The sequence below is a fragment of the Platalea leucorodia genome (genome assembly GCF_965183815.1).
Source record: "Platalea leucorodia genome assembly, chromosome: 5".
In the NCBI taxonomy this organism is placed as follows: Eukaryota; Metazoa; Chordata; class Aves; order Pelecaniformes; family Threskiornithidae; genus Platalea; species Platalea leucorodia.
In genome coordinates this window covers 1,914,518-1,941,727 of record NC_138827.1, presented here as the reverse complement: position 1 = coordinate 1,941,727, position 27,210 = coordinate 1,914,518, and the positions used below count along the sequence as shown (strand labels likewise).

General features: G+C 58.6%; 3 protein-coding genes across 13 annotated transcripts; 2 read left to right on the top strand and 1 right to left on the bottom strand.

Annotated features, from left to right (window-relative positions):
- Window positions 1–47: 47 nt before the first annotated feature.
- On the bottom strand, window positions 48–9,991 carry EME2 (essential meiotic structure-specific endonuclease subunit 2; the record flags this gene model as incomplete). 8 transcript variants are annotated; one of them, XM_082314030.1, is made up of 8 exons in its annotated part: window positions 48–1,167; window positions 2,592–2,781; window positions 3,217–3,332; window positions 4,079–4,172; window positions 5,081–5,205; window positions 5,918–6,010; window positions 6,760–6,896; window positions 9,694–9,991. In XM_082314030.1, 8 exons carry the CDS (start codon window positions 9,989–9,991, stop codon window positions 997–999), a joined length of 1,224 nt encoding a protein of 407 aa, XP_082170156.1. In that variant the 3' UTR covers window positions 48–996. The 8 variants fall into 8 exon arrangements, 2 of the variants coding, with proteins under 2 accessions (XP_082170156.1, XP_082170157.1); XM_082314031.1 differs by having other exon boundaries at window positions 1,053–1,433; XR_014228374.1 differs by lacking the exons at window positions 48–1,167; window positions 2,592–2,781; window positions 9,694–9,991 and adding exons at window positions 7,361–7,608; window positions 8,180–8,308; window positions 8,914–9,679 and having other exon boundaries at window positions 3,279–3,332; window positions 4,079–5,205.
- A 160-nt stretch (window positions 9,992–10,151) lies between these two features.
- NME3 (NME/NM23 nucleoside diphosphate kinase 3) lies at window positions 10,152–15,669 on the top strand. 4 transcript variants are annotated; one of them, XM_082314043.1, is made up of 6 exons: window positions 10,152–10,252; window positions 10,913–11,043; window positions 11,526–11,627; window positions 11,953–12,065; window positions 12,986–13,122; window positions 15,635–15,661. In XM_082314043.1, the coding sequence occupies exons 1-5, from the start codon at window positions 10,207–10,209 to the stop codon at window positions 13,101–13,103; spliced, it is 510 nt and encodes a 169-aa protein (XP_082170169.1). In that variant the 5' UTR covers window positions 10,152–10,206; the 3' UTR covers window positions 13,104–13,122; window positions 15,635–15,661. The 4 variants fall into 4 exon arrangements, 3 of the variants coding, with proteins under 3 accessions (XP_082170169.1, XP_082170168.1, XP_082170167.1); XM_082314042.1 differs by lacking the exon at window positions 15,635–15,661 and adding an exon at window positions 13,445–14,490 and having other exon boundaries at window positions 10,153–10,252; XR_014228376.1 differs by having other exon boundaries at window positions 10,154–10,252; window positions 12,986–14,245; window positions 15,635–15,669.
- Window positions 15,670–15,786: 117 nt separating this feature from the next.
- On the top strand, window positions 15,787–21,315 carry LOC309591379 (ubinuclein-1-like; the record flags this gene model as incomplete). The annotated part of the gene is made up of 8 exons (XM_082313624.1): window positions 15,787–16,026; window positions 16,872–16,958; window positions 17,155–17,250; window positions 17,510–17,641; window positions 18,298–18,395; window positions 20,145–20,565; window positions 20,783–20,962; window positions 21,193–21,315. 8 exons carry the CDS (start codon window positions 15,787–15,789, stop codon window positions 21,313–21,315), a joined length of 1,377 nt encoding a protein of 458 aa, XP_082169750.1.
- Window positions 21,316–27,210: the final 5,895 nt, after the last annotated feature.

Below are 27,210 nucleotides of genomic sequence, written 5' to 3'. Positions count from 1 at the left end.
CCGCCAGCCCGGAGGGGAGGTTTTAAATGCAGCGCCTGTTTGTCAGAGCTCAAGGAGGTAACGGCAGCGGCGATTGCCTGGCCCCCGCCCCGCGGAGGGTTCTTGTGCTTCTCGCCGAAACGCCAGGCCGGCGGGGACGGAGCTGCAGCGGAGGCAGACGGCCGCATACTGGTAGGGAGGCTGCGGGGTGCTGTAACGCCTGTCCTGTGGGACACACGGCTCCGAACCCCACCCCAGCGCCCGAGAGTCAGCGCAGAACAGCCCCGCCGAGGCTTCTCGGTTGGGAAATGCTGGCTCGGAGCCTGGGCGAGCGGCTAAGCCAGCCGTGGCCTGGTACCGCTGCCAGCGGACGGCAGGCAGGAGAGCCTGCCTGCTCTTCTGCATCGGAGCTGCCCTCGGAGTTTAGACAGGGAAGCGGAGGGGAAAGCGCTTTCGCTGCTCCGTGCAGGCGAGGACAGGAGCGCTGGCTGGGGACCAACGGCGCGGCAAGAGGAGGGCTGGGGCGCGTAAGCGGTTCTCGCTGCCCAGCTTGCGGCGCGCTGCCGGGACGGGCTGGCTCGGGCGACCCAGCCCGGAGCTGATCCAGCCGGAGCTGATCCGCTTCCTCCTGTTTCTGCCCATCGATGCCGAAGCAGCTGACGGGCAGGGACAGGCTCTCTCCGCGGAGGAGCTGATCCTGCGCTGCTCAGCGACAGCTCGCTCACGCTTCCACATCCAGCCCCTGTTCCAACCATTCCTTAGCTCTTCCAGGAGACAGCCTGCCTTCCAGCCAGGGGACAGAAAGCCGGGGCAGCTAAAAGAGGAAAGGAGAGCCAAGAGGCTGCAGAAAGCATCTGTAACAAGACATTTATTGATGTGCAGGTCTCTGTTCTGGAAGAGAATCAGCTGCTTCCCCTGGCTGGGCTCCCAGCAGCGCTGCCGAGCCAGCAGCAGCTCAGCCACCGCCGCGTCTTGGCAGATAAAACGAGGAGGCGACCGACGCGGCCCACGGTCCCTCTACGAGCTCAGGTCCAGGACGAGGTCGGGGTCGGGGGATACCATGAAGAGGTAGATGCGGCGGGATAAGTCTGGCCCGACGCGGCGGTCTTTCCCGCTGACGTCCGATTTCACTGGGATGTCACTCAGCAGAAGGAGTTTTTCATCTTCTGTGCTGCATTCTTCGTAGGCCTTGGAGCGCACAAGAGAAGGAAGCCGTTAGCAGAGACGCTCTGCGAGAAGACTCCGATCTCCCCTGTGAGGCTCAATCCCATCGGTACAGTGAGGATCCACGAGCCTTCCTCCAGGATCGGGATAAAACCCAGCAGAAACAAGATCTATCACTCGCAAACAGACCTCACGTGCACTCAGAGCTGGGTGTTGCCCCTCCAGCGTACAAGGAGAGAGCTGCGAAGCCACTTCTTCCGAAGAGGCTGTGCCAGGGACAGAGATCAAAGCTCCAGGGGAAGAAAAAGGAGAGGATTTGACTACGTGACACTTTTGAAAAAGTTCTGTCGCGTTTCCTGATCTAATGGAAAGAGTTTATGTGATATGTAATCCAGCCCCTCGACTGCTGTGCTCAGCGCTGGGCCCCGCACCCCAAGGCGGCCATGGAGGGGCTGGAGCGTGGCCAGAGCAGGGCAGCGAGGCTGGGGCAGGGGCTGGAGCACAAGGCTGGGGAGGAGCGGCTGGGGGAGCTGGGGGGGCTCAGCCTGGAGAAGAGGAGGCTGAGGGGAGCCCTCCTCGCTCTCTGCAACGGCCTGAAAGGAGGCTGGAGCCGGGGGGGTCGGTCTCTGCTCCCCAGGAACAAGCGATGGGACGAGAGGGAACGGCCTCAAGCTGCGCCAGGGCAGGGTTGGGTTGGGTATTGGGAAAAACTTCTTCCCCCAAAGGGCTGTCAGGGCCTGGCCCAGGCTGCCCAGGGCAGGGGCTGAGTCCCCACCCCTGGGGGGATTTAAAAGCCGGGGAGATGTGGTGCTGAGGGACATGGGTTAGTGGTGGCCTTGGCAGTGCTGGGTTAACGGTTGGACTCGATGGTCTTAAGGGTCTTTTCCAACCTTAACGATTCTGTGATTCTATGAAAGGCTGGGGTATGCCGCTGGTGACAGCAAGCAGCAAGAGAGCTCGGGTGTCCTGTGGAGGTCCGCAGGGGTGACGCACGTTTTCTGCTTGAGGGTGCTGTGGAGCTGTCGGGCTGTGCCAAGACATCGCCCGTTTCAAACAACACCAAGGGGAGCTGACGGGCAGAGGGTGTTGGCCGAGGGCAGCGGGATGCATCTAACAGAGCCTCAGCTGCGCTGGCTGGGGTGGACAACTAAATGCATCGCCAAGCAAAACTGCCAGGATGCTTTGAGCGGGTCCTGTGAGGTGAAAGCAAGGCAGGGAGAGGCCTGGAAGGGCTAACAGGAGGGGTAAGTGGCTACTGCTGACACAAAGCTACGGTTCAAGGCAAACGCCCATCTGGAGACAAGCACTGCCATTCTGGAGAGCCAGTTTTGCGCTTGGGGCTTGTTTGCTGCATCGCCAAAGACCTTTAGGCGAGGAGGCACGTGGCACCCTTCCCTGCCGGCATCCTGCAAGCTTTTAACAGGACTCGGAGGGGTTTGGGGGCTTACCTGTAACAGGAGGCTTGGGGAGGGATACGCTTCCGCTATAGCTGCTGCTGTTGCAGGGCTGACTCTGTTAAACTGCTGGATCTGTCTCTTCCACACCTGCCAGAGTCCTGTGCCGTCCTTCTCCACTCGCACCCCGCTGGCCCAGGCTCCGGCGGCGCAGAAAGGCAACTCCTGCGACTCCAGCTGCCTCCTGCAGAAGGACAGACTGCTGAGAGCCAGGCCTGGGGCCGGCGCGTGCGCTGAGCGCAGGCCTGCAGCCCCCAGACGCTGCACCCTTCCCCTAGCATCAAGCAGGGGGCTTCTTTCTGCCCAGGACTAATATTTTTTCCCCCCTTATAATTTTCTTTCCTTCCCTGGAAAGCTCCAGACACCCTGGTGGAAAGGTTTTCCTAAGGCTGTCGTTTTCCCTCCTTTCCTAGTGCTGAATCACCTCTGCATTCACCATGAGAACAGAGGATTTTCATCGGCACAGAGACTGAAAATGATCTTGAGACACATCTGGTCTGGGCCCGTACGCTGACGGCATCGAGGACAGGCTGGTGGCCACAGATAAATGTTCCTGTAGCTTCCACTGAGGTTTCCCAAAGCTCTGGGCTTGGGACGTGACCGAGCCCACACGACTCACTTGTACGGGCGTTTCGCTATTGCCTTCGTCAGCGCAGAGACGTGCTGGCCAAATTCCTGCCACGTGTCTAGGAACAGCACGTCGATGTTACCCCACAGCTGCAGCACTACCAGCGCCTGGAGGAGAAGTGACAGAGGTGAAACCTGTACCACGACGACCAACGGGACAGAGCCAGGACAGCCCCAGGCCCTCCCCCTCCTCCCCCTCAGCCGCTAGCGATGGCGTCAGCCCTGGCCACCAGCGAGAGGAGCAAGGAAAGCGTGGATGCGTCCCTTGGCAGGACGAGGCTGGGCTGGGGCTGGAAGGGGAGGGAGGCCGGGCTGCCTGCATTAGCTCTGTTTACACGGCGCCGCAGTAAAGCCCGCTCATCCTTCTTAGCTCCCAGTAAGCCAGCGAGTCATAACCCGCTTTGGGGCATACTCAGGCCGGGCAGGAATTTAGTTCAAGGGATATCAAGCAAGGGTTTAGATCGTATTTGACCTAGTTTGTGACTGCTGCGGCATCACAAGGAGCGTTCCTGCTCTGCTGCGGGACACGGGCTCTGGAAAGCAGAGACCTGAGTGAGAACCAAGAGCTCCTTTCACCGCTAACTGGGCAGCTCTTGGTGGGCTGGGGAGGGGAGGCTGGATCAGCTCTGAACCGGGGTCTTAAGAACAAGAGGCTCCAAACCGTGCCTGGAAGCCTGCAGTCCCTCTGCAACCTCCTTGCCAGCCAGGGTGAAGGAGGGCGCACGCAGATGCAACCTGATCCAAGCCAGCCGCCACCTCCCCTGGGAAAGCATTCCCTGCACGCCAGCGGGAGCCTTTTCCGCACAGCTCAACCCCAAGTAACACAAAACGTCAAGGACTGTAAGAAGTTTTACCTCCAGTATCTCCTCCTGAGTCAGAGCCAGCGCTGGGCCAGGCTGGGAGCTGGGACTCTGCTTTGCCTGCTGCCTGCCCTGCTCCCGCTGACACCTACAAGCGAGACACAGGGCTCACGCGCGAGCTCTCCACATTCACACCTCAGGGCTGCCGTCCGACGGAGAGGAAAGGGCCCGGCTTAACCCACCCACGCCTGCCACCTCCCAGTCTGACCTGAAGCTGGAGACCAAGGTGGCGAGTTTGCTCCAGGCCACCTGCTCCCCTGCGAGGGAGAGGAGCGGAGACCCGAAACCAGGGTGAGAGCCACTCCGTTCCTCTGGTGGCAGAACTCAACATGCCGCAGCTGATTTGTTTTATACATAACACTCTCGGTAAAATTTATCCTCGCAGGCTTAAGTGAGAAAGAGCCCAGGAGGTGGCGAGACAAGAGCTCTCCCTGGGAAATACTCCAGAGAGGACAGGACAGACCGAGCTGCTGTAGCTGCGTCTGTGCGGGGAACTCTGGAAGCGACCACACCATCACCGCGGAGGAGATTCCTCTGCCGTGCACGTACGCGGACAGGGAGGACCCGGGCACTGGGAGCAGCACGCGAGTGAGAGGTTCAGGGGACAAGAAAAGGGCTCCGGGCATTGAACATCTCTTGCTCCTTCGTGAGCGGCACACAGTGCTGGGAACAGCAGGGCAATTCAGCGAGAGCAGTTCTCTCGGCTCCGCCGTCTCCCTGCGGCCCTCTGCCTGCGGTACGGAGAGAAGCCTTCCCTGTGAACCCCTTCTGGCTACCAGATCCGCAGAGGCTGCTGCAAACGCGTGCGCAAAGTACGCCCTCAGGACTGCAAAACCCAAGTCCTGGCCCCCGGGAGCAGGGACTTCGCGATTCACAGCCACCACGCTGGCACCAAGCGGCAGCAGCTCAGCCCCGAATGCGTCCCCCCTGCAGATGTGCTGATCTCCACCCTCCGCGAGCTTCCCCAGCACCGCCGCGAGCTTCCCCGGCACGTACCGCCTGTAGGCATCCAGCCCGACGACGGCCAGGCTGTAGGTTTTGCTGGAGGAGTCCTCCAGACCGGCCAGAGGCAACACTTGGTTCAGGTCAGGCTGACTCGCTGACGGGGCGTTGACAAAACTCTGAAGCAAGACAAATGACAGCCGAGTCTGTAGCAGCCTTCCTCTCCGCAACACCCCTCCCCGTCTCCGGCAGGACGGCGGGGCCCTCCAAGGTGCATCTCATCGGCGGGAACGGGCAGGAGCCCGCCTCAGACCGCAGCCGAGAGCGTCGCCTTTGGGCACGCACCACGTGCCGCATCTGCCAGTGTCCCGCTGCTTCTGCTGGCTCACCTTTTTCCCTGCAGCGTTAGCACTGATCTCCTCCCAGACACTGCCTATTCTAGCCTGTCATTCCCTAGTCTCGGACGGGGCTGGATGGACTGGGAACTTCTCAGGGCAGGAGCACAGGCTGCCTAGACAGGTATAAATAAAATGTTGTAGGACTGCACACAAATGAGAACTAACACAAATCTCTCTGCCTCGAAATGCAAGTGTTTCTGAGGGCTGTGTGCTCTCAACATTTCTTTCAAGCAAATCTTTTCTGGACTCCGTGAGAGTGGAAAAGCTGAATGCAAGGAAAGGCAAGTCCAGTCTCAGCTCCCTGCTGAGGAAAGCAGCAGCTTCTCCCAGGGTTAAAGGCAGGTGCCTGCGTGCCGTCCCTGAAGGCCTCCTGCTGTACTCAGATCGGGCTTCTCCCACAAGTGCTCTCCTTTCAAACCTTCTGAAGGGACCCTCCCGTGTTTGATCTGCTGTAGAGCACTTTGTGCAGGTCTGGCTCAGAGAGCTGTATCACCTGGGTGAGGGAGAAGAGGCGCTTAAGAAAATCTTCGGGCTCTACCAACACCAACACCTCTTTCTCCTCTTCAGTCTTCACCACGGGGCCATCCTAAAGAAAACGAAATCATTTCCTACACAAGCAGGGGTCCGGCATGGAAGCAGACAGCAAGGCTCCGCCTGTGCAGAGCCCACACTAAGAGGCACCGACACTCGCAAGGCTCCGTCAGTACCGGGCCGGTGAAAGACCACGGCTGAACTGAAAGGTAAAAACCCTCCCCAACCAGCAGATCGCCAAAGGTGCAAAAAGAGCCTGGCGAGGAAGGCAGTGACGACTGCAGAAGTTGCTAACTGAGGTGAAAGGACACAAAATGGCTTTGTCTGCACTGCGCACGCTGTTAGATGCCACGTTATCTGCACCTACGTTATCTGTAGTCTGTTACATGACCACAGTATGTGCAATGTTTTATTCAGCAACAGCAAAAATAGAGTTCTGCCTCCGCCTGAAATTCCTGTGGTGGGGGTGAGCACGAGAACAGCCTACCTCAGCCTCCGCTGCCACGCGGATACCGTTTGACAGAGAACCTTCCGAAACCAAACTGAAATGGGAACCGGACTTGGTACCAGCAGGTACCTGCCCTTTCGGGTTCCCAGGGAGCGGGGTTCAAGACGACAGACGTTTAAAAGACATCAGCTTTGGAATAATCTCTGGGAAAATCACACCCAGCTCCCTTCCCAAGCTAACTGGTCACCAGTAATCAGCGTTTCTGAGGCTCCAATGCCTGGCCTGGAGAGGCAAGTCAAAGCTTTCTCCTCATCCGTTGCCAGCTGACGTGTACAGAGAAGATGAGAAGGACTCACTGGAGTGGACAGGGTGCTTGGCGTGTTTCTCCTCCAGGTTACGCTGCAGGGAATTGCCTGAGGCTCAAAAGAATATTTACAGTCCAAGGAACTTAAAACCTCCACCCAATCGTCTGAGCCAGGATCTTTGAGGAGACCTGCGGAGGAGGACAGAACAATCCTGACGTGAGAAAAGAGGTGTTTCATCAGCTTTAATCAACAACAACAAAAATGCAAGTGGAAAACGAGGAATTCTGCAAGCATGGGAAGCCTGGCTTCCTACAGCGCGTGCGCTTGCTGGCTGGATTGCTGAGTTATTGACTTCATCATTGACCACCTCTGCAGGCACCTATAAAATTGTCCTTCTTCACTCCAGCCAAGTACCTGGACAGTGACAGGCAATTTGACCCTAAAAATCAGTTCGCACATTCTAGGTTACTAAAGGTGAACTTTCAAAGCCGGCTCTTCTGTTCCCCCAAGAAGAAATTTTATTAGATGTGTAGAAACGTTATTATTTTTGAAATATCTCTCTCTCTGTGAAAGGAGACTGAAATTAGCCCACAGGCTGAACGGTTCGCAGCTAGGAAGCGGGGTTTCACCACCCGTGAACCCCCCGACACACCTCCCTCGGCGCTCACTTCAGCCCCGCTCCCCTCGCTCCTGTGCGCGCCGCCGCCCCAGCAGCCAGGCTGGACCCACGCGGCCGTCACCGGGGAGCCCACGGAGAACCTGCTCTTCATGACGGGCTCTGCAAGGACTGCCAGTCGTAGCCAACGTGAGTCGACACCAGCCATCAGGCACCTTCCTTACAGCTCTCCGTACCCTCACCAAACCAAGTCTTTGGATTGTTTTCTTTGACAGATGCCTGCTCTAGAATGAATTTATTTGAGATCTTTCAATAAAATAGCGCAGCTATTTCTAAGAATGCAAGGGGAGGATTAACAACATGCTGCTTGTCTGTGTTAAAAATCCCAGCGCCTTGTTTGATGAGGGAGTTTTGCCATCGAGACTGCCCGGCCCAGCCCCAAGCTGCTCCCCGGGGCAGGAGGGACCTCAGGGTGCAGGGCTGGGTGCTGCAGGCAGAGGACAGGCAGAGCGCTCCTCCGTGCTGCCTGCGCTCCCTCTGCCGGCACCCGGGAAGAGGAGGAGAAAAGCCTCTGGCTGGTGCGGAGAGGAGGGTTGGGAAGGCAGGAGCGGGGTTGAGACCCAGGCAGGAATGGGGCAGAAGAGATGAGCAAGAAGTAAACCAATTAGCACCGGGGCAGAGGGGAATGTGAAAGCCAGGGACAGAGAGAAACCCTGAGGACTCGCTGGGTGCCGATACAATCGCCACAGTGGAGTTTTTAAAGTGAAAATCCCACGGTATTTTCTCTGGTGGGCTGTGCGTTTCACCGGCCAGCCTGCCTCACCAGGCTGACCCCGCTCCAACGGGATCGCTCACCTGGAGAAAGGCCACGAAAATACACTTCTGCAACCTCCACCACCTCCCAAGCACCGGCTGTACCCACGACTTCACAGCACCTTCCACAGCAGAACAGATGACAGTATTTATCCCACAAAGACTTTCCTACTGGCAGAACAATAAGCACAACAACAGGCCTGTGTTGGAGGAAACAGGGACAATCTTCCTCGGGCAAAGCCATGCTATGAGCCCCCAAAATACAACCTCTACGTGCAAACGTGGTAATAAGTTACTCAAAACCATGTCGGATAAAGTGGCTGCATCCCTGCCATCCAGAGGACCAAGAGAACCTGCCCAAGACCTGCACGGAGGAGAGCGAGCAGACCAACAAGTCTCTAACCAGAACAGTTAAGGATACAGAACACGTATCCTTAAAAAACATGTTTAGTTAAACAAATCTTGCTGCTAGCAATTAGCAGTGGAGTGAACGCTTACCATAAGGATAATGTAATTAGCAAGAAGTAGCGCACGACAGATGCTAATGAACAGAGCAATTTGAGATATAAAGCTTACGGCTCTAATTACACGTGCACAGTGATGAGCTGCAGCTTGGATTCGAGCCGCTGGGGACCGGGACGCAGCGTAACGCTTGTCACACCGGCCGCTCTGCCCCCGACAGGGAAACCCACCCAGCGACCCCCGCTGCCCGGGCAAGCTGCAGGGCGAGGAACGGGCCGGCAGCCCCGCTCCCGCCGGGACAGAGGATTACAAACCCGCTCCAGGCAGTCAGACGTGTCAGAGGATCAGCAGTGGCACTTGCGAGTGCCGGGAAAGAGCCAGGATCCCAGGGACACGCTGGTGGCCGGCGCCGCAGAATAAGCCACCTCGTTTTCTGCCAACGAAGCTCTGTGCCGTGACCTACGGGGTCCTGGCGCCCTGAACGTCCTCCCTGACCAGGCAGAGCCGCTCTGGAAGCAGACCCAGCCCTCTGCGAGGCGCCTGGAGAACTTCTTTCAGGCGCTGGTATTCCCAGAGGCTCATCTTGGAGCTGTCCCAAGAAGGGTAGCAGGTAACATCGCCCAGCCCGAGCAGGCGGTCGACTGCAGCTCTTCTTATCTCTTCATAATGACCCTTGAGGACGGGAGCAAACGAACAGCCAGGAGCTCGCCGCCCCAGAACTAGGTCAGAAACGGATGCTCTATAAAGACGAGGTTCCGGAGCCCTCTGGGGCTGAAGCGCTGCCCTTCTGCTTCTCCAACAAGGCCCCGAGGAGTTAAGAGCTCATTTTCCAGAGGCGAACCCGGAGCTGGAGGGCTCAGTCCTCTCTCCGTGATGCTCATGAACCAGGTAGGGACCCCAGCAGCTGCCCGCTGCTATCTAACCGCAGCTAGTCGGCAGTCACGACAGCAACGACAGAGATAAGGAAGCCAAAAGAGCCTAACAAACACGCGGGGGCGGTGTGGGCCCCGGGCCAAGGGCTCAGAGGGGGCAGCCGGGAGGTCCCGGCCCCCCCCGCCCCGGCGGACTCGGCCTCCCCGGCCCCCGGCGCCCACCTGGGTCGGCGCACACCTCCATCAGCCGCAGGCACCGCTCCGGCCGCAGGAGCCGCCAGGCCGCCGCCGCCTCCCGCCGCCGCCGCTTCTCCAGCTCCCGTTCCTGCCTCCGGGCTGCGGCCTCCCCGGGGTTCCTCCGCCTCCTCGGCCGGACTGCCGGGCCCGCCGCGGGAGGGGAGCCGGCCGCCGCAGCGGGGCCGCGGGGCTCGGGTTCGCTCTCGGGCTCCGACTCGGAGACCTCCCAGGCCGGGGCTCGCCGGGCCGCCGGCCCCGGGCCGCGCCGCTCGCTCCCGGCCATGGCCGAGCACCGGCGGCCGGGAGGCGCCGGGCCCCGCCCGTTGCCGTGGGAACGGCGGCAGCGCGCCACCCTCTATCGGCGCCACCCTCTATCGGCCCCGCCGCTCCTCGGCCCCGCCGCGATCGTTCCGCCGGGGGGCGGGGGACGGGGCGGCCCCGGGGAGCCGAGAGCGCGGGGCGGGGCGGGGACGCGGCCCCTTTAAGAGCGGCGCCGCCATGATCTGCCTGGTGCTGGGCCTCTTCGCCGGCCTCTTCCAGAGCGGTGCGGGCCGCGGCCCCGCTCCCCTTGGACCCCCGCGGCTGAGGGCCCGGGAGCCCCCCTGCCCCTTGGGCCCCCGGGACCGAGGGCCCTGCTCCCCTTGTCGCCCGCCGGGGCTGAGGGCCTGGGACCCCCTGCCCCTTGTTCCCCCCCCGGGACCCCGCTCTCCTTGTCGCCCGCCGGGGCTGAGGGCCTGGGACCCCCCTGCTCCTTGTCCCTTCCGGGGCTGGGACCCCCTTGTCCCCTCACGGCTGAGGGCCCGCGACCCCCTTTCCCCTCCCCCCCACCCCGGGAATGAGGGCCTGGGCCGGGACCCCCTTGTCCCCCCTGTGGCTGAGAGCCTGGGACCCCCCCACTCCCCTTGTCCCCCCCTGGGGCTGAGGGCATGGGACCCCCCTGCCCCTTGTCCCCCCAGGGCTGGGCCCCCTTGTGTCCCCCCAGGGCTGAGGGCCCAGGCCTGGGCCCCCTTGTCCCCCTTGGGGCTGAGGGCCTGGGCCCAGGACCCCCTTTTCCCCCCTGCAGCTGAGGGCCTGGAACCCCCTTGTCCCCCCCCGGGGCTGAGGGCCTGGGCTAGGACCCCCCTGCCCCTTGTCCCCCCCCGGGGCTGAGGGCCAGGGTTGGTCTCTCCTTCCCCACCCTCACACCTCCGCCCTCTCCGTGCAGCCTTCAGCGGGGTGAACGAACGCACCTTCGTGGCCATCAAACCGGATGGGGTCCAGCGGCACCTGGTCGGGGAGATCATCCGGCGGTTCGAGAGGAAGGGCCTGCAGCTGGTGGGGCTGAAGCTCCTGCAGGTGAGCGGCCGCTGCCGGGGTGGGGGATCCCCCCGGCGCCCAGGGGCTCAGGCTGGAGCAAGGCCCGTGCGGCCCCACAGGCCCCGGCTCGGCTGGTGGCTGCCGGGGGGTTTCGGCTTGCTGTTGTCTTTCGGGCACCAGATCCTCGCAGCTCAGGGGGGTGTTGGCACCCCGGTGCCTAAACCGCTCCTGGAAGAGCGATTCCCGCTGTGGGGAGAGTGCCTGCCCTTTGCCGCGTCCATGCTCCGGGGCTCTCGTACGTGGCTGGCTGAAGCTGGTGTTGCTCTTCTCACCTAGAAACTTCTCCCCTCCCTGCGTCAGGCTTCAGCAAAGTCAAGGCATTTCGCTCCTAGAAGCTCGCGTCTGTGCAGGAGCTTAGTTGTAACATGCAGTATCCAGCTTTAACTCCATCGCTCGGGTGCGGACCTTGCCCAAATCCCCCCTGCTCAGAGCAGACTAAGCTTTGTCCTCTTTGCGCTCAGGCCTCGGAGGAGCTGCTGAAAGAGCACTACATCGCCCTCCGTGACCGTCCCTTCTACAGCCGGCTGGTGAAGTACATGAGCTCCGGGCCCGTGGTGGCCATGGTGAGTGCTGGCCAGGTTCTCCCTGGACCGAGGAGTAAGCGCAAAGTACAAGCGGCCTTGGCTCGTGGTACGATGGATGGCAACAAGGTGGCCTCTCTCTTCAGAGGGCCTCTTGCAGCCGTACTGCGCTGCAGGGGCGTTTTCTGCGGGACATTAAATCCACAGACAGTTCTGATTATTTTCCAAAATCAACTTTTGAAGACTATTTACAGAGAGACCCCTTCCTGTCTCTCACCCGGGTGGATCAGGTGGGGAATTTGGAGGACAGGCGATGGGATCTGCTGGGGGAGTTGTGGGAGCTGATTCGTGTTTTGTTGTCACGTAGGTCTGGCAGGGCCTGGATGTGGTCAAGACAGTTCGCACAATGATTGGGGAGACTAACCCGGCCGAATCCAGGCCTGGCACTATCCGAGGAGACTTCTGCGTCGAAGTCAGCAAGTGAGAGCTTTGGCTTTTTGTTCCCTCGGTATTTCAGGGCATGCAGGCCAGGCATTCCTGCGCAAGGCCTGCCCGAGCCACGTGAGCCTGCATCCGCAGAGCAGAGCTTCTCCCCTCTGTGCTCGGATGGGAGCTGTCTCCCGCTAGCAGCTTGCTGAGCAGCCCTGGGAGGAGGTGCTGACCTCTGCCTCTGGGGCTTGGCTTTGTGCCTTTCCTGCCTCCCGAGGCCTCCTCTGTTGAACGCAGGTGGGGTTTGCTTGTCTCTTGCTCCAGGGAATCAGGACTGTCAGGCTGTGAAGAGGAAGGGAGGAGCCCTCTCAGCCCTTTCCTGGGGCAGCAGGGCACCTGGAGAGCTGCTCTAGCTCCACTGGGCACCTGGCTCTGTAACAAAAGCCAAGCGGGAGCTCTACATGTGTTAGGGCTCTTCACTGGTGAAGATTCACCGGCTGTGACCTCGGCTGGCTGCAGCCTGGCTTGTGGCAGACACTGCTTTTATTGAACCCTCCTGGATTAGGTTTCTGTTCCGCGGTGTCTCATCCCAAACCTGCTTCGTAGGACCTGCTTTGACAGAAGGAATGGGGGAAACCTGGAGGCAAAACTTGAATTACTGACATAAAAACAAGGCAAACCCCAGATCAACAGCCACTTGCAGCTCCTCCTGTAGCAAAGAAATGGTTCCTCATCATGGGAGGAAGGAGTGACAGCTCCTGCGCGTTCGTGACCTGAGCCATGGTCAGCGTAACCACGAACAGCCCCAGAGCTGGAAGGAGGAGGGCTGTAAGGCGGGAAAGAACATTGTAGGATGTGACTGGCTCAATCGGTTTCATTAAATTTGTCAGGGTGAAATTTTCCAAACTGCACCTTCCCTCTCCTGCGTTTCTTTGCTTAGTCCCGGCTGATCCCTTTCTTCTTCCCCACAGGAATGTGATCCATGGCAGCGACTCGGTTGAGAGCGCCCGGCAGGAGATCTCCCTCTGGTTCCGCCCAGAGGAGCTGACTTGCTGGGAGGACACGGCCGAGCACTGGATCTACGCATGAGAAGAGCAGCCCGAGGGAAGTACGTCTTCCCGACTGGGCACGGGGCGTTTCCATCCACTTCATCGCAGCTGCTTGGGCTGGCTGTGGATCCTGCTGCGGTGGCGCGTGCTGCGGGGGTTTCTGTTCTGCGTGTGGGTGGAGGGGTCCTGGGAGCTGGTCCGCGTGTGTAACTGCAGTTCAGCTCCCTGCAAGAGTAGCTATTTCTTTTTTTTTTTTCTCTCTGCTATAGTAAGTAGTTGGTATTGTTGCTCTGTTTGCTGCAGCATCTTAAATCCCAAATAGCTCAAGGTGATTTATTGAAGTGAAAACTGGGCTCCGTGCCCATTTCTGTGTGTTCTCAGACCTGCCTGGCACAGGAGAACATGTGCTCCTCGCCGCTGGGAGAGGTGCTCTGGTCACTGCAAGGTGATGTGATTGACATCATCTACCTGCATTTCTATAAGGTTCTTCACCAAAGGCTTTTAAAGAATTCGGCTGCTATGGGATAAGGGGGAAAGTTCCCTCCTGGCGTAAGAGCTTGTTCCAAGACAAGGAATGAAGGACAGGACAAACGGCTCGCTCTCCCTTGGTGGGAGCTCTGTGTGCCAGGGCTGGCGCAACTTCACCCGCCTTCAGACGTGACGAGCGAGTCTGTGGAAGGACAATTCACCAAATGCTGTTAAACGCACAGTTTCTGTGGCTCCGATTCCTGGCTGCGGGTGCTGGGAGCGGCTGTGCCAGGTCCGCTCTGGTTCCCTGTGGGCCGCTGCTGCTGGCTGCACGGCCCCTGGCCTGACCCAGCACGGTCGGTCTCGTGCTGTGCCTCCGTGGCGACTGACGCACGCTAGTGAAGCAGCAGCGCTGTGCCAACCACAGGAATAAAGGGGGAGAGCGAGGTGGGGAAGGACGTGTAGGAAGGAGGAGGACAACTATTTAGTCCTCTCTCGTGTGCGGTGCAGGCTGTGGAGCCCTGGAACTGAGCTCTCGGAGATCCTGAGATCTTCCTTGCCTGACGGTGGAGCTTCCCTGCTGGGAGGGTTTCTGGAACAGTTGGACAACACCTTGGACCTGCTGTGAGCTCACCCTGGAGCACCAAACTCCTCTGAGCTGTGTTGTGTTGTGCTGACCACAAGGACAAGGCCAGCGGCGTTGCACCCTCAGGTGTAGGCTCAGATGTTTCACCCGTTCCCCTAAAAGCGCATCTCTCTCCTGCTCCCTGGCCTTGTGGCTGCTGGGGAATGAGCACAGTTTGCTCCGGGCTGGCCCCGAGGGTGGCGGGGCTGAGGCGGGAAGCGCTGGCAGCGACGCGGGAACGAGCGCTGAGGGGAGGGCGGGTCTCCCTGCTACGCCACAGCGTCTGTTTGTGCCTGTAACTCATCCATTTGCTTTTTTTTATAATAAACTCTGCTGTCCCATCGTCTCTCCCGCTGGTTGTTTTTGACAGGGCGGGGGTGGGGGCCGATGACTGAGGGGGATGAGGGCAAGCGCGGCCGCCATCTTGTCCCTCCCGTCCCGCCGCCGCACGCGGGCTGCGGCAGGTGCGAGGACGGCGCCCGCGGCGGCGATTGGTCGGCCCATTGTCACGTGGGCGCGGGCGCTGGGCGTGGCTTCGGGGCGAAGTCAGGCGGCGGCGGCGGCGGTGGGTGCGGGCGGCCCGGCCCGGGGCTCCCCGCTCGGCACCGGGCCCCGGCCGCCCTCAGCGCGGCCGGCCTCGGTGTCTCCGCAGTCCCAGGGCCCCCTTCCCTTCAGGCCCAGGGCTCCCCTCAGCGCGGCCGGCCTCGGTGTCCCCTCAGCCCCAGGGCCCCCCTTCCCCTCAGCGCGGCCGGCCTCGGTGTCTCCTCAGCCCCAGGGCCCCCTTCCCCTCAGGGCCCGGGTCTCCCCTCAGCCCCCTGCAGGTGTCGGGGATGGGGTCGCCCTCCCCGGACACAGGGATGTCCGAGCCTCTGTGCAGCGGGAGCCGGTGTTTCTACCCAGGGCTCCTGGGGCGAGGCCGGTGGGGTCGTTTGGGTTCCTCGGCAGCTGCGTTTCCACCAGCTGTTGGACACCGAGCGGTGTGGTGTTAAGAGTACCTGAAGGGGGGTTGCAGCAAGGTGGGGGTTGGTCTCTTCTCCCCAGGAACAAGCGCTGGGACGAGAGGGAACGGCCTCAAGCTGCGCCAGGGCAGGGTTGGGTTGGGTACTGGGAAAAACTTCTCCCCCCAAAGGGCTGTCAGGGCCTGGCCCAGGCTGCCCAGGGCAGGGGCTGAGTCCCCATCCCTGGGGGGATTTAAAAGCCGGGGAGATGTGGGGCTTGGGGCCATGGTTTAGTGGTGGCCTTGGCAGTGCTGGGTTAACGGTTGGACTTGATGGTCTTAAAGGGCTTTTCCAACCTAAACGATTCCATGATTCTAAGATAGAGGTGTGGGGGTGGGCAGAAGTGACAGCATGGAGGGCTGCCAAGGTTGGAGGAGATTCTGGTTCGAGGACTGACTGCTTGCTTTGTTTCTTTTTGTCTTTCTTTCTGTCTGTCTTTCTGTCTCTCTCTCTTTCTGTCTTTCTCTTTCATGATTGCAGCAAACGCTAGCAGCACGGGCATTTGCCATTTCCGAACAAAACTTCAAAATCAATCGACTTGTTCCACTTCCAACGTCCTCAGCGTTCCTTAACCGGCCGGTGAAACCCACGTCTGTGCAGCTGGGGCAGACTGGTGAGACTTGGCCATAGCCATGACGGAGCCCCGCAGGGTTTCGTTCACCACTCTCCAGAGTCTGCCTAGCAGCAGTTTCCTGAAGATTTCCAGGAAAGACGGTGGAGAGCAGACCCAGGACTCTGAACCGGCTTCAAAAACTGTTCGAATCACAGTTGCTCTCTTTGAGCCGGATGAGAGGCGTTGTCCAGAATTTTTCTACCCAGATCTTCTGGAGAGTTGTCAGGCGAAAGCAAAAGGCGGTTCTTCAGAAGATGAGGTAAGTGTCCTCGTGGCTGTGGGGAACTGACGTCCTATCTGAAGATTTCAATGGCTTTTTCAGTATTGCTGTTTTAATGCTGTTTTGACGTGGGTTGTGTGTTGGCTGTGAGGTGCTGAGAGGCAGAAGGAGGGCGGTCAGGCATCCCGCAGGCGGGAGAACTGGTATCCAGGCAGGGGTTCTTGTTGTCAGGCCACACTGTTGCACTCCGTTGCCTTTGCTGGAATTTGATGTCATGAAGGTGATGCGTTGGTGGCGGAGTGGGACGTAATGCTCGTTTAGCTTGGAATTGCTTGATGGAAAGTGATTTTTTTGGTACCTGGCTTGCTTCTGCGATCTGTGGCTGTAGCTTTTTGGGGGCCCTGCTCTACTGCACGTGAATATTTCCGCCGCAGTCCGTGGCGTCTCTTCCTGCGCGGTGAGCGTGGTGCTCCCAGGCGCTGCCTGACCGTTCCGTTTGCCTGCTGAAAGCCGTTTCTCAGGATACGGCGGCACGCAGACTTGGGTAGCATCTGCACTTTGTCTTCTGGGTGTTTTTCTGTGAAAAGAAAGTTGATTGGGTTCTACTCGTTTTTACTGTTGCTCTTCAGAACTGTATAGCAGTCAGTTGGCGGTTTGTGCTGGGTTTTTTGGTTTTGTTTTGAGAGTCGGGAGAAGCAGAGACAGGTACAGGAGGAGCTGAGAGAGCACCCAAACCCCAGAGACACTCTCAGAATACTGTGCCAAAGGTCGATTTGCCTGAGCGGCTGCCTGGATGTGCTGGTCGTGATGGGTTCAATGCACGGGGTTTTGGTGGCCGCGTGACAGCACGGATTCTGATGGTTTTGTCTCTTTTCTTTCCACAGAAGAAAGACGTTGCTGATCCCTTTAATGATGACGAAAAGGAAAGGCATGAAGTGGAGGCTCTTGCTAGGAAGTTTGAAGAGAAATATGTATGTTTTTCTTCTTTCTATTACGCTGTCCCTCAGAATGGGCAATGCTGTTCAGCTCTCAAGCAGCTGGTTTGGTTCTGCTGTTGCTAGGAGCAATAAAGATCTCATTCTCCCAATGTCAGTGCCCTGTATCGGGGCCGTCCCCGTGGTAGTTGGAAAAGGAAGACGAAGACGCTGTCAATCTTTTGTTGTTTAGGGTGGCAAGAGGCGGAGAAAGGACCGTATTCAGGACTTGATTGATATGGGGTATGGATACGACGAATCCGACTCCTTCATCGACAACTCTGAAGCCGTGAGTAGTGGGGCAGGAGTGAGGGTGGTCGGGGGCGGCTGCCGGGGGGTGAGGTGGCCCCTGGGAGAAGGCGGCCAGGGCTGGGCAAGCAGAGCGCCTGGGGCGAGCGCGTGGCAGGAGGTGGCTGGTCAGCAGGCGTGTCCGCAGCCCCGGCTCTTCCTGGGGGAGCCCAAGTCCCGCTCCGTTCTCCAGGCAGCTCAGCTACAGAATGAAGTGACAAAGCTTCTGGTACCAAGAGATTGTTCTCTCTCATTTCCAGTACGATGAGCTTGTTCCGGCTTCTCTTACTACAAAGTATGGAGGGTTTTACGTCAACTCAGGAATCCTGGAATTTCGGCAAGTGTCTGAATCTGAAGATGACTGTGTTAAAGAGGAGAAGAAGCGTCCCAAGGTCAGCAAGCCAGCTTTCTCGATTATTTCGTCTGTTAGAGCTTGGTGGGTTTGCTGCATGAAAAGTATGTTGATATTCAAAGTAGCGAGAGATTTGTGAAGTGGGGTGGTCAGGATAGGGATGAGCACTTCAAATCCCATTCCGTTCCCATATTTGATAGTAAAATGAAGCAAGTCTGGCACGGATGAGACTCCTGGTGGGGTTGCCTGATTCCTAGAGTAGAGGTAACAGTAGCCACTTGTCACCCTGAAAAGTCACTTAGCATTAGAGGGATGCCAAGATACACTTGAGGGTTCTTCTCTTTCTCAGCTGAGCTGTGCTGGAGGCTCTGCTGGGAAACTAGTGCTCCGCTTCGGTGGCAATGTCTGTTGGAGACAGCCCCGTTTTCATAATGCCGAAGCGAGGCGGGTGAAAGGGGAAGGAGCAGGAGTGCTCGGCATCCCTTCCCCTTTATCGGCAGGATCGTCTCCAGTGTAAAAGCTGTGAAACGTTGAGGACGGTGTGTGCCAGAACCGTGGTGGTACCTGTGTGGGGCTGGGGTTCGGTGGGGAAGGAGCTGTTTGCAGATTCGTGGGAGAGGGCCCAAAGTGGCTCTGGGGGTGCAGGTAGCATGGCAGGAGTCGCTTTGATTGTGACTTGGTTTTAACCCTCTCCAGAAGCGGAAGTTGAAAGATGGAGGTGAAAAAATGAAGAAGAAAGATGATTCTTACGACAAGGAAAAGAAATCCAAAAAGTCCAAGTTTCCAAAAGCTGGGTAAGGAGGGGGAGGGAGCGCTTGCGGCTGGACACCTTGCTTCAGGGTTGCAGGTGGCGTTTGTTAGGCTGCAGGAGAGCCTGTAGCAGTGGGGGGCGGCTTGCGCGCGTGCTGCAGAAACACCAGCAGGTAAAGCCCCGGTGCGTCCAGAGTGGGAGAAGAAAGACGGCTGACGATGAGGGAGGGAGCAGAGCCCCGCAGCAGGGCTGTCCGAGCAAAGGGGGCGCAGCTGGCTGCGGCGTTGGTGTTTCTCGGAGCTCTGTTGAGGGAGGCACTAAGGGTGGGAGCAGGTACTGGAGAGCCTGAAGAGAAGGAAAAGGAATTTGCTGTCTTGGTGTCAATAGGCAAAAAGCGTCAAGGTGCTGTCACGCTCAGTCTTTCCTGCTTTGGTTCCTCTGCACGAGTTGTTTGTGCATGTCCAGATCTTCCTTGCTGGAGTAATGCACAGGGCTGAATCAGAGCATAAGACGATGGAGACAGTTTAAGCTCCATCACCTCTCCGCAGCGAAGAAGGACTTGTACATCAACATAAGTCTTGCGCTGTGGCAGCCCTGTCCCCGGTGTGAGTGGTTGCACAGGCGATGAACCTGTCGAATGAGTCTTTCTGCTTCCCCTCAGCTTCAGGTTGCACAGCTGCAAAGAGCTTTACCTTCAGATCCTTAGAGCAGGGGGCTGTGGATGGAGAGAGGGTTGCTCTGTGGAGGGCAGCTACGCTCCCGGTCTTTACAATGGAAGCCATGGCTCAAAGCGATTGTGAAGTCGAGTCGAGAGGCAGAGGAGTGTGCAGAACGGCAGTGTCGTGTAGCCTCAAGACTCCCTGGCTTCCAAGAGATGGGTGTCGTTTCCTCTGCTCCAGTAGAATCTGCTTTAGGGCAGGTCCGTTAAACGTCATCCAACTTTCCATCGTTCCCCAGCTGTTGTTTCATGGGGAACAGTTGTTAAATCTGACGTAGGAGTCATGGGACAAATGCATTCAGAAAGCAGAGAGACTTACAGAAAAGGAACTGAAACGTAAAATGTAAAGTTGGGTAAGCGAACACCTGATAGAGAAGTTACTGAAAAAAGAGAGACATAACTGAATGAAAATGCCTTGTGTCGTTTAGGGCATCTGGTACCAGGTGAAGTGTCAGGACTTCAGTCTTATCCTTAACTCGCAGGTATGACTTAGGATGATAGAATCATAGAATATCTCGAGTTGGAAGGGACCCCTAAGGATCATCGAGTCCAACTCCCTGCTCCTCACAGGACAGCCTCACACTAAAGCGTATGACTAAGGGCATCGTCCAGACGCTCCTTCAACTCTGCTGGGCTTGGTGCCGTGAGCGCTTCCCTGGGCAGCCTCTGCCAGGGACCGACTGCCCTCTCGGTGAAGAACCTGTTCCTAATGTCCGATCTGAACTTCCCCTGACGCAGCTTCACTCCATGTCCTCGTGTCCTGTCGCTGGTCACCAGAGAGAGGAGATCAGCAGCTCCCCCTCCGCTGCCCCCCGTGAGGAAGGTGTAGACAGCGATGAGGTCACCCCTCAGCGATGAGGTCACCCCTCAGCATTCTTTTCTCCAAGCTGAACGAGCAGCAGCACCTTAAGAGGCAATAGAATATTCTTCCTGGTGTAATTGGTTATGGGGCTAAGACTTCCCAGGGCGTTGGTGCGCATGGCTGAAGTGAACTGGGATGAAGGTAGCCTCGTCTCTTCCCCTCAGTCTTGCACTCACTTCAGTTCCCTTTCCTCCTCCGTACTTTGTTTGCAGCTTTACAGCGTTAAATGCAAGTAAGGAGAAGAAGAAGAAGAAGTACTCTGGCGCTCTTAGTGTCAAGGAGATGCTGAAGAAGTTCCAGAAGGAGAAGGATGCTCAGAAGAAAAAAGACGAAGAGCAGAAAGTGGCGACTCCTTCCCCGGCAGAACCGCCGGCCCCGAGGGAGGCGGAGGCGATGCCTGACCCTTTGCTCTCGCTCTTTGGCCACGCCAGTGATAACGACCTGCTTCAGGCGGCGACGGCTATGGACTCGTTAAGTGACCTCGACCTGGAGCGGCTCCTCAGTGAATCCCCAGCAGGCAGTCCCTTTCCTGACGTGGAGGATGGGAGCGATCCTATTGGGATGGGCTTGGAGCAGGATTTCAAGCAACCGCCATCCCTCCCGGAAGGCCTGCCAGCCCCCTGCACTTCAGCTGCCAGGAAGAAATGCAGAATAAATGAGAGTGCTGACATTCTTTTCTTCCTTTTCCAGATACTCTGAAACTCGATTAAAAGGCCTAGCTTGGGATAAAGGGCTTGTGTCTGTTGATTCTAAAATCTAAAGAACCGTCACGTAGTTTGGCTTGTCCTTTGTCCCTCTCTGCCTGCTCCAGCTCCCCAGGTTGCATCAGAGTTGCGTTTCTGTTGCTTAGCGAGCCCCTGCCAGATCCCTGGTCAACGTTGTGTTTGTCTTCTTCTTCAGCATCGAGCTGCAGACCCGGGAGCTGAACAGCCAGATCCGGTCAGGGGTGTACGCCCACCTGGCTGCCTTCTTCCCGTGCAGTAAGGACACTCTGGTCAAGCGTGCCCGTAAGCTTTACCTCTACGAGCAGGTGAGTGAATCGGGCAGCACAGCCCTGTCTCGCGCGTGCGTTACCCCGGACCTGCAGCGCGCAGTTGTCGTCGCCCTAACGCGGTGGTGTCCTCCACGGAGCGCGGTTCAGGCGCCGCAGACGGTGGTGGGGGTTCGGGACTGGCGAGGTGTGGGCCTGCCGGATTTGGGTGTCTGGGCTGGCAGAGGCCGTGCGGAAGGAACTTGAGTCTGTTCTGTGCCACGCTCTAGGGCGGGCGACTGAAGGAACCTCTGCAGAAGCTGAAGGAAGCCATTGGCAGGGCCATGCCGGAGCAGATGGCCAAGTACCAGGAGGAATGCCAAGCCCACACTCAGGCCAAGTTTGCCAAGTAAGCTCCTCCTTTGCTCGTTATGCATCTGTAGCTCTTCTCAGCAGCCTCCCTGTGACCTGCAGGCTGCTCGCATGAAGCGCAGGCCCGCTCTGAGAGAAGTGCTAAGAAGTGCAGAGGCCCAAAGAGAGGGAAGAGAAGGAGCTCAGCTGAACTGCTGAAATCCTGCAGCCTAGACTCTTCACAGGACCAGAGTTGTGGCTGTGAAAGCCGTTAAAGCTAACGGGGGTTGCTGGCCCTGGCACCCAGGGGTCTGACGAAGAACAGAGTGCTGGGTGAAGGGCAGGTGACAAAGGGTAAAACGAGAATCAGTCCTGCTGTCGTCTTCATCTTATTCTGTAACAAATCGGGGTGCTGCTCCGCAGAGGGCCGATTCCCTGAGAACAAAGCCAGCTTCGCTTCCTGCCTTCTCATTGCCTCTCAGCACGAAGGTCTGCAGAGAGGTTCCGTTCTGCGGTTGTTAACGACGCCTGTAATTCGGGCGCTGGTTTGCTACCTCTGGGGTTTCGGGCTATTGAAATGGGAAGGGGTAACCCCTGGCGCATCGATGTGCGTGCCCACAGGGAGCGAGGAACGTGCCTTTCCCTTCCTCTTTCTTGCGGAGGCGGCGCAGGGTCGGTTTTAGGTCGTCAGTCCTACCCCTGCTTGAAGAACGGCCAGCTTCCAAGTTAGATCAGAGTGCTCAGGGCCTTGTCCTATGGAGTTTTGGAAATCTCCAAGGATGGAGATTGCCACAGCGTCTCTGTGGCTCGTGTTAGCTAAGATGAGAGCTGGTTAATGCCGACAGCTTCAGGTTCAGAGCATAGAACCATCCCCGGTGGGACGCTGCAGGCCTCAAACAACTCTCCAATGTGCACAGCGTAGGATTTACCCTCTTAAATGGTTAAAAAAATAAATAAATAACCCCCCGACAGCCCTTCAGAAGAAGCATCCGGCCGTGCTTTGGCTCGGGGCTCGCTCCCTGAGGGCCTTTGCCCATCCTTGCCCCTCTGTGCTTCCCAAACAGATTTCGACTGGGTGTGGGACGACCTGAATAAGTCGACGGCCACGCTGCTGACCTGCGACAACCGCAAGGTGAACTTCCACATGGAGTACAGCTGCGGCACCGCCGCCATCCGGGGGAACAAAGAGCTGGCGGACGGGCAGCACTTCTGGGAGATCAAGATGACCTCCCCGGTGTACGGCACAGACATGGTACGTGGGGCAGGGTCGCTTGCGGGCAGGCGGAAACGTCCCGTGTTCTGTGAACGGGGACCGGGAGAGCGAAGCAGTGCCCACCGTAGGAGAAGGTCAGTGTCTAAGGAGTCCATAGGACCTGACGAGATGCATCCGAGGGTCCTGAGGGAACTGGCAGATGAAGTTCCCCTTTTCATCGCCCACTCTGGGGTGGGAGGGCAGGGATCAGGCAGCGGAGGGATTTTTTAGGCGCTGGGCGAGGCTGTTCCAGTGGGAACTCGCAGCGCGGGAGCTGAGATGAATTTGTGGAGCGCAGGCTTTCCACTGAACGCCATTTTTTTTGTTTTAAGGACTACTGCATCACAAGGGAGACAAAACGAACTTCTCGTCGAGGTTTGGCCAAGGCTCCATCATCGGGGTGCATTTGGACACGTGGCACGGGACGCTCACGTTCTTCAAAAACCGCAAGTGCATCGGTGAGAGGCAGGGCAGCCGCAGCGGCCTGCGGGCAGCGGGGCTGGGAGCGGGCAGCAGCGCAGCCTGGAAGTGAAAGAGCAAGGTGTGAAGCGAGCGGGAGGAAGGGTACGTTTGTTTGAGGGGCATTGGAAGGACCTGTGGGCTTGCAGAGGTCCCAGCTCTGTGAAACGGGTAAACTGCAGCCCAGTGTCTGCGCTTTATCTGCTGAACTTGTGATGGCTTGGAAGCCTCTTCCTAAAGCACCCCTCTTCTCGGCAGACTCTCCGCAGAGACAAGATTTAAGGCGGCCTCGCGGTTTCAAGGTGCGCTGGACTCCAGTCACGTAACGGACTTGAGTCCTCAGAAGGCAAAATAAAGGCCACCTAATTTTACACTTATTGGTCCCCTCCTCCTGACTGCTGCGCGTTGGTCTGGTCTCTGCGATGAACTCGTCGCGCGGTGGGGCGCGATCGAGCCGCAGCGCGTAGGGAAACGGGCTCCTAGGGGTGCATCTGCGTCGCTGTGGTGAAAGAGCAGCTGCTTACACGAGTTGAGCTGTGGATGATCTCTCTCGAGCCCCCGGTGACTTTAATTGCTTTGCATGTTGGCTCCTGCTGCTTTCCTGTATCAAAGACTGTATTAAACTGTAATAATAAAAGTGGAAACTGTCTTTCGTTGCTCTGACGGCCCTTGAAGGCAGGAACGCGAAGGCGCTTGTCCGAAATAGCCACGCTGGCCAGCCGCCAGCCCGGAGGGGAGGTTTTAAATGCAGCGCCTGTTTGTCAGAGCTCAAGGAGGTAACGGCAGCGGCGATTGCCTGGCCCCCGCCCCGCGGAGGGTTCTTGTGCTTCTCGCCGAAACACCAGGCCGGCGGGGACGGAGCTGCGGCGGAGGCAGACGGCTGCTGCAGCACCACGCGCCCGTGCAGCCCGGCAGCAGAGCCGCGCGGGGTCTGCCACCCCGCAGGACTGGGTGCCGGCGCCATCCCCGGCCCCGCGGTTTCTGACGGCTTTCGGCAGGGCCCGCGCTCAGCCCGCGGCTGCTGCTCCTGGGGCTTTGTTGCGGAGGGAGCGATGCACTTCACTCGTAAGAGAGAAGCAGCAATGTGTTTGTTGGTAACAAAGTTTGACAGTAAATGTGACAGTGGTTTAACGAGATTCAATGGCCGGGTACCCTGGGTTATTTATTCTGGGTCCTGCCCTGGGGGCCCACCAGCCCCAGGCACCGCTGCAGGCGTGGGGAGGAGCGGCTGGGAGCTGCCCGGCGGGAAAGGGCCTGGGGGTGCTGGTCGACAGCCGCTGGACATGAGCCAGCAGTGTGCCCAGGTGGCCAAGAGGGCCAATGGCACCCTGGCTTGTGTCAGGAACGGTGTGGCCAGCAGGAGCAGGGAGGTGATGGTGCCCCTGCGCTGGGCACTGGTGAGGCCGCCCCTCGAATGCTGTGCTCAGCGCTGGGCCCCGCACCCCAAGGCGGCCATGGAGGGGCTGGAGCGTGGCCAGAGCAGGGCAGCGAGGCTGGGGCAGGGGCTGGAGCACAAGGCTGGGGAGGAGCGGCTGGGGGAGCTGGGGGGGCTCAGCCTGGAGAAGAGGAGGCTGAGGGGAGCCCTCCTCGCTCTCTGCAACGGCCTGAAAGGAGGCTGGAGCCGGGGGGGTCGGTCTCTGCTCCCCAGGAACAAGCGCTGGGACGAGAGGGAACGGCCTCAAGCTGCGCCAGGGCAGGGTTGGGTTGGGTATTGGGAAAAACTTCTTCCCCCAAAGGGCTGTCAGGGCCTGGCCCAGGCTGCCCAGGGCAGGGGCTGAGTCCCCATCCCTGGGGGTATTTAAAAGCCGGGGAGATGTGGTGCTGAGGGACATGGGTTAGTGGTGGGCTTGGCAGTGCTGGGTTAACGGTTGGACTCGATGATCTCAGAGCTCCTCTCCAACCTTAACGATTCTGTGATTCTGTGACAGCAGTCGCTGTCACGTCTGGTGCTGGTACAGCGCCTGCCACAAAGGTGCTTTTGCCAGGGTCTCCCAGGCAGAAGCATAAATAATAACGTATGTGTCTATATTAATTAGTCTTATATTGCTATCTGCCAGGTGAAACAGCGTTGCAGAGGGAGCGAGAGTGCACTTCGCTCGTAAGATAGAAGCAAAAAAAAAAAAACTTTATTGATGTAAATCAGTGAGTTAACAAAGTTCAATGGTAAACGCGACAGTGGTTTAACGAGAGTCGATGGCCAGGTACCCTGGGTGATTCACTGCGTGGTGCCGAGCGGGATGATCGCCTCCCTCAACCGGCTAGCGCTGCTGTCCTCGATGCGCCCTAGCACACGGGTGGCCCTTTTGGCTACCAGGGCACCGCTGACTCCTATTCCACTTGCCATCCCCCAGATCTCTTTCCGCGGGGCTGCTCTCCAGCCTCTCGTCCCCCAGTGTGTGCGTGTAACCAGGATTGCCCTGTCCCAGGCGGAGAATCCAGCCCTTGCTCTTGCTCCATGTCCTGTGGCTAGTGCCGGCCCCGCGCTGGCCTCTCCAGATCTCTCTGCAAGGCCTCTGCCCTCGAGGGAGCCCGCTCCTCCTCCTGTTCGGTATCGTCAGCAAATTTACTTAAAGTACATTCGATTCCTGCATCCAAATCGCTTATAAAGACATCAAAGAGCGCAGCGGCCTTCAAATCGAGCCCTGGGGAACCCCACTGGTGGCCGGCCGCCAGCCTGACGTCACCCCGCCGACTACAACCCTTCGAGCCCGACCCCTCAGCCAAGCGCTCGCCCAGCGCACGACGGACCCGTCCAGCAGCGTGCCGGAGCGTTTCTCCAGGCTACCGTGCCGGAGAGCATCAAAAGCTTTGCCAACACCCCAAACCACACCATCTACCGGCTTCCCTCGTCAGCTGGGCGGCCGACCTTGTCACAAGTGGAAATGAAGCGGGTTAAGCGGGACTTTCCCCTCGTGAAGCCGTGCTGGCTACGGCCAGTGACCGTGTTCTCTCTCGAGTGTTTTTCAGTGACTCCCAGAACAGCCTTCTCCGTAATTTTACCCGCGCAGAAGTGAGACTGACAGGCCTGTAACTACCAGGGCCTGCCTTCCCACCCTGCTCGGAAACTGGGACAACGTTCGCCAGCTTCCAGGCGACTGGGACCTCTCCAGACCGCTGAGAAATAACGGAGAGAGGCCCCGCGGTGACAGCGGCCAGCTCTTTCCGTACCCGGGATGGATCTTTCCGTACCCGGGATGGAGCCCATCGCCACCCAGACTTAGACACATCCACCGAAGCAGCCGGTCCCAACGAGTTCAGGGTTGGCTGGGAATTCCTCGCCCCCCCGGCACGATCCTCCCGCCCAGGGCTCCCAGCGCTTACAGCCTATTCACAACTTCTGCCCCTTCCCCGTTCTGCTGCCCCTTACCTCTCGTTACGCACGTTCCTTAATTTATATTTAATTTTACCAAATAAACCCAAGCTCGTCTAAACGCTCCCGGGCCCAGCAGGGGCAGGATGAGCACAGCCTCCTGGCAACAGGAGTGTTCGTCTCACTGATTTTTAGCAGGCTCCAGGCTTTACCTGATGTTTTACCAGAAAAATCAGGCTTTACCTGATGTTTTACCTGAAAAATCAGGCTTCACCTGATTTGTTACCTGGAAAAATCAGGCTTTACCCGATTTTTACATGATTTTTTACCTGAAAAATGAAGCTTTACCCAATTTTTACCTTATATTTTACCTGAAAAACCAGGCTCTACCTGATTTTTACCTGATTTATTAATCGAAAAATCGGGCTTTACCCGATTTTTACCTGATTTTGCTACCTGAAAAACCAGGCTCTACCGGATTTTTATACCTGAAAAACCAGGCTTTACCTGATTTTTACCTGATTTATTAATCGAAAAATCAGGCTTTACCCGATTTTTACCTGATTTTGTTACCTGAAAAACCAGGCTCTACCTGATTTTTACCAGGCCCCACCGAGCAGTGCTCTGTCAGTGACGGGGACGCGGGCAGCCGCCCCGCGAGCCCCGAAACAGCCGCCGCTGCCGCCCCTCAACCTCCGGTGCCGGCCCGCGGCCCCCCACCCCGCTCCCGCCTCCTCCCCACAGCGCCCCGAGGGACGGCGGCCCCGGGCACGGAGCCCTAGCGCCCGCCGCGGCCCGCCCGAGCCTCCGCCGCTCTCCGGAGGCGCGGCCCGGCCGCCGCCATCTTCCCCTCCCCTCCCGCCGCCGCGCGAGGGCTGCCGGGACGGGGCGGCACCGGCAGCGGGGATAGGTCCACCCTCGTCACGTGGGCCGGGC

Bases quoted from the DNA above. Each gene is read 5' to 3' on its own strand.
- NME3 (XM_082314043.1), top strand. From the start codon at position 10,207: ATGATCTGCCTGGTGCTGGGCCTCTTCGCCGGCCTCTTCCAGAGCG. The intron at 10,253-10,912 runs GTGCGGGCCGCG...CTCTCCGTGCAG, and splicing joins CGCCGGCCTCTTCCAGAGCG to CCTTCAGCGGGGTGAACGAA. The intron at 12,066-12,985 runs GTGAGAGCTTTG...TCTTCCCCACAG, and splicing joins TTCTGCGTCGAAGTCAGCAA to GAATGTGATCCATGGCAGCG.